The sequence below is a fragment of the Protobothrops mucrosquamatus genome, unplaced genomic scaffold, assembly GCF_001527695.2.
Source record: "Protobothrops mucrosquamatus isolate PMUCROS unplaced genomic scaffold, P.Mucros_1.0 scaffold942, whole genome shotgun sequence".
Lineage (NCBI taxonomy): Eukaryota > Metazoa > Chordata > Lepidosauria > Squamata > Viperidae > Protobothrops > Protobothrops mucrosquamatus.
In genome coordinates, this window is record NW_015387190.1 from 95,049 (window position 1) to 101,124 (window position 6,076).

The window sequence follows — 6,076 nt, forward strand, 5'->3', positions numbered from 1 at the left end:
CACACAACGAAACAAAACAAAAAAACAGCAACACCTCTTTAACGAAACAAAAACGGAGGAAGGGGGGAAAAAAAGGAAAGAGAGCGAGAGAGAGAGAGTGAGAGAAAGTACGAACAAAAAGCAAAAAAAAAGCAAAAACGGATTTACCTTTTTAATTATAAATATAAAGTATAAATATATAAATATATATAAATATATAAACTTTTTAAAGAAAAAAAACTGTGAAAAAAAAAATTATGGGAAAGTATAAAGAAAAAAGAAAAGCAAAACACGGTCTGACATTGAGACGCTTTTATTTTTTATTTCCGGTTGGAATTGTGACTGTAAAAAAAAAAAGAGAGAGAAAGAGAGAGAGAGAGAGAGAGAGAAAAAAAAGACAAGAGCGAAAGAACGAATGAACGAACACAAGGGGAATAGGAAAAGCCAGGCATTGCTTACAAAACAGCGGACTGTATATGGTAGAAGCGACTCACGCGAGCTTCTGGAAGAAAGAAAAGCGACGCGACGCGAATGTTATAATAGAAAGCACTTAACTGCCTAATGCCTTCTATGGGACACAAGGATTTTTTGCAGACAATCGAGAGAGGAATGGAGCCACGGGGTTGTTGGTTGTTTTTTTTTTGTCCTTCCCTCCCCCTTCCCTGTCGTTTTGTGTGTTTTTTTTAACGTTTTCATCTGTTTCCCGTTCCCTCCCTCCCCTTTTTTTTTTCTTGCATTCTGTTCGTTGCTGTATGATGTGTGATTCTTTTTCATAAAAAAAAAGAAAAAAAAGAAACCTTGAAAAAAACGAAGCAGCTAAGGGATTCTTCTGTTGTTTTCTTGGCTTCGACTTAACGGGGGCTGAGTTCTCGGCTGCTCCCCCCCTCGTGATGCTCTCTGGAGCCTCGTTTCAGATGGCTTGAAATGAATGAGAGAATGACCAGAGTCGGAAGGGACCTCGGAGGTCTTCTAGTCCAACCCCCTGCTCTGACAGGAAACCCTAGACCAGGGGTAGGCAACCTCGGCTCTTTTATGACTCTGCTGACTCGGGAATTCTGGGAGTTGAAGTCCGTGAGTCATAAAAGAGCCGAGGTTGCCTACCCCTGCCCTAGACCATTTCAGACAAATGATTGTCCAATCTCTTCTTAAAAACTCCCAGTGTTGGAGCATTCACAACTTCTGGAGGTAGGTAGTTCCACTGGTTAATTGTTCTCACTGTCAGGGAATTTCTCCTTAATGGTCTCTTGGGCCATCCCTCTTTTTTTTTTTTAAAGAGGGCTGTGTGCACGGGGAAAAAAACTAAAAAAAACCAAAACTCTGATGGTAGGTGAGCTCCGAAGCAAAAGGGTATTATTAGATTAGATTTTTTTTAATTGGATTTTTATGATGATGATCCTGAAAAGAACGTCCTTGATTAAAAAGGGGCAACCTGTAACTTTTTGGGGGGGCCCAAGTGCTAATTTTAAACACTACCTACGTAAACTCAGTTCAGATCTGTCCCCCACCCCTAAAAACAAAAAAGACACAAAGCAAATTGCTGCAACTGAGCTACTCTGCAACCCTGGAACATCCTTATTTTACGAAACTCTTGATTCTACCCCTTAGAATGCCACCCGCCACATCTGCAGATCTTTAGGTAACTGTGATCTCAGGAGAACCATGGTTTCTTGGCTTCTGAGGTCCCCTGCCCCAAAGCGAACCTGGTAGAGAGACGATGTTGACATTCGCCCCCGAGAGGGTGTGCTGGTTGCTGTACAAACTAGAAGATTGCGCAAAGGGTGTCCTTTCTCTTTCCTTTTCCTTTGGGGAGGAATTTGAGAACATTTTAGCCTGGGTGTAAGAGTGGTTGGGAAGTGGGAGGGGCTCAGCTAAATTGTGAGCCCCAAAGACCCCCCCCCCACACACACACACTTCCACCCTGAGCTACAAATATCCTCTTCTATAAATATATGGTTCAGGGAGATACAGAGCAACAGGATCCATCAAAGATCTTTCAGGCTTCTTGGCTTGCAGCAAAATCAAGCTGATTTTGTTGACATGGTGATGGCTGTAGTGACAGCCCAACATAAAATAATAATAATTGCAAGCAGACTTAAAAAAAAAAAAAGTAAAACTACCACCCTCTTGTCCGTGCTGTTGAGTTTAGACTCATTCAGTGATGTGGACAACACACAGAAATGGAAACAAACCACAATAGATAACATCCTCAACACGGTTTCTGGTCTTTGGTTTCGTACAACATGGTTCTTAGCTTCTAAGTCAGCTGGCACAACATAGCTGCTGCTTTAAAAAAAAAACAAAAAACAAAACCCAACGTATTTTATGATACACACGTAGAATTTCACACGTGAATGTCCCATGGACAAACTAAGGGAGATTAGAATTCTCTCCTCTATGCTATTTATACAGGAGGTCTTTATATATATATTTTTTTAAACGGAAGAACAATTAAAACAGGCCACATTTTAAATATTAGAGAGTGGAGTATCGTAGCAGCTTTTGCGTTCTTCCCCTGTGGAAATGAGAATTTTCATCTGCAATTTAAATTTTAATCTAACAAGCTCTGGTTGAAGGCATTTGGTACAGAGGTTGTGTGAGTGTAGTTCCATCGGGGAAAAAAAAAAACTTTACAGATTGTCCTTGACTTACAACAGTTCGTTTTAGTGATAGTTGAAAGTTACAAGGGCGTTGGAAAAAAAAGTGACTGATCAGCGGTTTTTTTTTACTCTTACAACCATTGCAGTCATGTGATCAAAATTCAGACCCTCGGCAACCGACTCGTATTTTAGGACGGTTGCGGTGTCCCAAAGGGTCGTGGGATTCCCCCTTTTGTGACCTTCTGACAAGCAAAGTCAATGGGGGAAGCTGGATACACTTAACAACCGGGTTACTATGATTCATTTAACAACCGTGGTCATAAAACGGGGCAAAACTCACTTAACCAATGTTTCGCCTAGCAACAGAACATTTGGGCTCAATTGTCATAAGTCAAGGACTACAGCAACTTGCTCTGACGGATAAAGCTGCAGCGAAATATCGCTAAAATAAGTTCGGTTGCCACGATGCGGCCCCCAGACATTCTGTTTTGCACCCCGTTCTCCTTTGCACCCTAAAACCACAGTGCCACGTGCAAAAAAACCCCCTCTGCATCAGACTGTCTCAAAGTGGGGATTCGCCTCTTCGCGGGAGCCGGGCCGGGCCTTCCAGCTGTTGACTGAGCATCTGCCTAAAAAAAAAAACAAGCAGGAGACAGCAAAGGCTGCCTCTGTCATGACATGGGCCATGTGCTACTCTGGCCGATGGATTTCAATGCTACTAGGGGGAGCTGTAGTAGAGGAGGCGAAACAATCCACTGGAGAAAAAAACTTCCTGCTCAGATGTAGCTGGGACGGACAGGGGCAACGCAACCTGCACAGAAAACTAGCCACATGGGTCATCATATACCCATGCGAGTATGGGTTAGGGTATATCACACACATGATCATGGGCAAGGACGTGGCTTGGATTTTTCCATGCGGATCCTGAAGGACCTAGGGCTGTGCTTGCAGGGGGCTCACAGGCTCTCTTTCCCCCCTACCATCTTGCCTGGCATGCCTAGAATGTCAGTCAGTGCTCCGTTGATGGTCCGGTCAGTTGCCATCCAGGAGGGAGGCAGTGTAGTTCTCTGGGTAGAGGCAGGAACTTGGAGAAGTGCTGGTCAGGCTGTAGGCAGAGTAGGCTACAACGGAGCCCAGGGTCAGCCCTGTCATGTAGGACACGGTCATGGTGTTACCTGGGAGGGAGAGATGGAGGAGAGATGGTTACAACTCGCTGAGTCTCCGTCCGAGAGAGCAAGGGATGTTGCAGGGGGGAGGGCCATGACATCCTGCAAAGTATGCAAGTTACACAATGGACCTACTTTGCAGGATGATGTCCGGATGTACATGTCTTCGTGTGAGGGATGACCACGTGCATAATTTATTTTAATAATTACTCTCCCTCAAGATGGATGGATGGATGGATTGATATAGATAAATGATAGATGGATGATAGATGGATGAGAGAGACATAAGAGAATGAGTAGGCAGGCAGGCAGGCAGGCAGGCAGGCAGGCAGGCAGGCAGGCAGACAGACAGACAGACAGACAGACAGGATAAATATGGATAGCTATAGATGAATGGGTAATAGATGATAGAGATAGTAGATGGATATATAGATAGATGGATAGATAGATAGATAGATAGATAGATAGATAGATAGATAGATAGATAGATAGATAGATAGATGATAGAGATAAAGATAGATAAATATGGATAGATGGATGAATGGATGGACGGATAGATAGATGGATGATAGATGACAGAGATAGAAATTGATGGATATAGATAGATAGATATAGATAGATAGATCATAGATGATAGATAGATAGAATACATGTTAGTTATAGAGAATGAGAGAGAAAGATAATAGAAAATAGAGAATCAGAGTACAATGATATAGAAAATGAGAAAGATGATATAAATAGATATAGAGAATGAGAGAGAGATGACAGTAAGCTAGATAGAGACTCCACAATAGTAGTTCTCAAGTTTGGCAACTTTAAGATGGGTGGACCTCAATGCCCAGAATTCCCCCATGCTGGCTGGGGAGGTCCAGACAAAATTGCCAGGGTTGAGACTCCCTGCTTTGAAATAACCATTAAGCGGAGCTGGTGCCTACATTGTCCCCTCCGATCTCAACACTCCTCCTGGCCTTTTTTTTTTTTTTTTTGACAATGGTGTCTCACAATTCTTTTTTGGGGGGGAGGGAGAGGGGTGTGCAACTGTTGCGCTAACCTGCCAATTCCCGCTGCTCCGGGTTCACTTTCCCGGCTGCCAGGATCATGGGGACGCTGCCGAAGTAGCCGTTGGTGATGCCCATCAGGAGGGAGAAGACGCAGGGCCAGGCCGGGTGGCTAAACGTGGGGCTCCCGTTGGGGTAGACACACAGGATAAACAGAGGGATGAAGACCACTCGCAGGCAGGAGCAGAGGAGGAGGTGGACTCCCCTCCAGTCGTAAGGCAGCGCAGCCAGAATCTGCAAATGCAGAGGGAGAATTGAACGCTTAAGAAAGGGCGGAATCCACGAAAGAAAAATTAAGAGAGATTTCCTGGATCTGTTTGAGCCTTTCTCCCCACACCAGAGGCCAAGCCAACAGTCTGGGGTTCACAGGTAGACTGCCACAGGGTGGGGAGGCTTGTTGAACTGGAGGACTTGGGATTCTGTGCCCCTGTTAAACACGGGCAGGGGTAAGAATCCATCTGGGATTTATTAGTGGGCACTTCTCCTGAACTTGCCAACGGTGGCTATCGAACTATTTTTCAAGCAACTTTTTCCTGTTTCAAAGTCTTTTCCCTAACAGAACAGCTCAAGTTTCTGCTTGGAATGAAATTGGTGGGGAGGGAAGGAGGGTCAGAGACAGAGGAGGACACATCAAAGAGATCCTTGTTGTCCCCCCCCCCTTTGATCTGACCCACGGCTTGCTTCATCTTTGCTCACTCTGTGGCCCCCATCAGAGAACCGTGGGCAAAGGGTACATATCCCAGATCTTGGCTGTCCCCAATTCCAGCGGATGGATGGCACCTGTCGCCCTGTGATTCCCTGCAGACTTGGGGGTTCCCCTCCTGCACAGAGGTGCCCGGTCCTCGGGCCGTTGGGCAGGATCCCGGCCAAGAGGGTTACCTTGCCCACGAAATCGGACAGGTTGAAGACGGCCATGATGAGGATGGGGAGCCATTCGCCCAGCGTGCAGTTCCGGATCTCCGATTCCAGCCCAGGAAAGAGGCACAGGGTGATGAAGTAAGTCACGGCGATGGACGCCATGTAGGTCCAGATCACGCGGGAGACGACGTAGCGGTGGAGCATCATGTCTGTCGGAATCCAGAGAAACAAAGCAGTTAAGACAGACATGCTTTTTCCTCCTGGCTTGTTGGCTTCATCTGAAACCAGGCAGGTGACCTAGAATAGGTGGTGGAAAGAAGAGAGACGGGTGGTGTGTCTAATTGCCAAAAGGAAGACTGGAAGTCTTCCTTCCTTCCTTCCTTCCTTCCTTCCTTCCTTCCTTCCTTCCTTCCTTCCT

At 45.5% G+C, this 6,076-nt stretch overlaps 1 protein-coding gene across 1 annotated transcript in view; it reads right to left on the bottom strand.

The window, feature by feature from the left end:
• Positions 1 to 3,608: 3,608 nt before the first annotated feature.
• The window catches only part of SLC29A4 (solute carrier family 29 member 4), an 8,918-nt gene continuing 6,450 nt past the window's right edge, over positions 3,609 to 6,076 (bottom strand). The window contains exons 8-10 of the mRNA XM_015819514.2: positions 5,680 to 5,867; positions 4,794 to 5,034; positions 3,609 to 3,751 (exon numbers count right to left, since the gene is read on the bottom strand). Of these exons, the coding sequence (XP_015675000.2) occupies positions 3,609 to 3,751; positions 4,794 to 5,034; positions 5,680 to 5,867 (572 nt within the window). The remainder of the gene's footprint in view (positions 3,752 to 4,793; positions 5,035 to 5,679; positions 5,868 to 6,076) is intronic.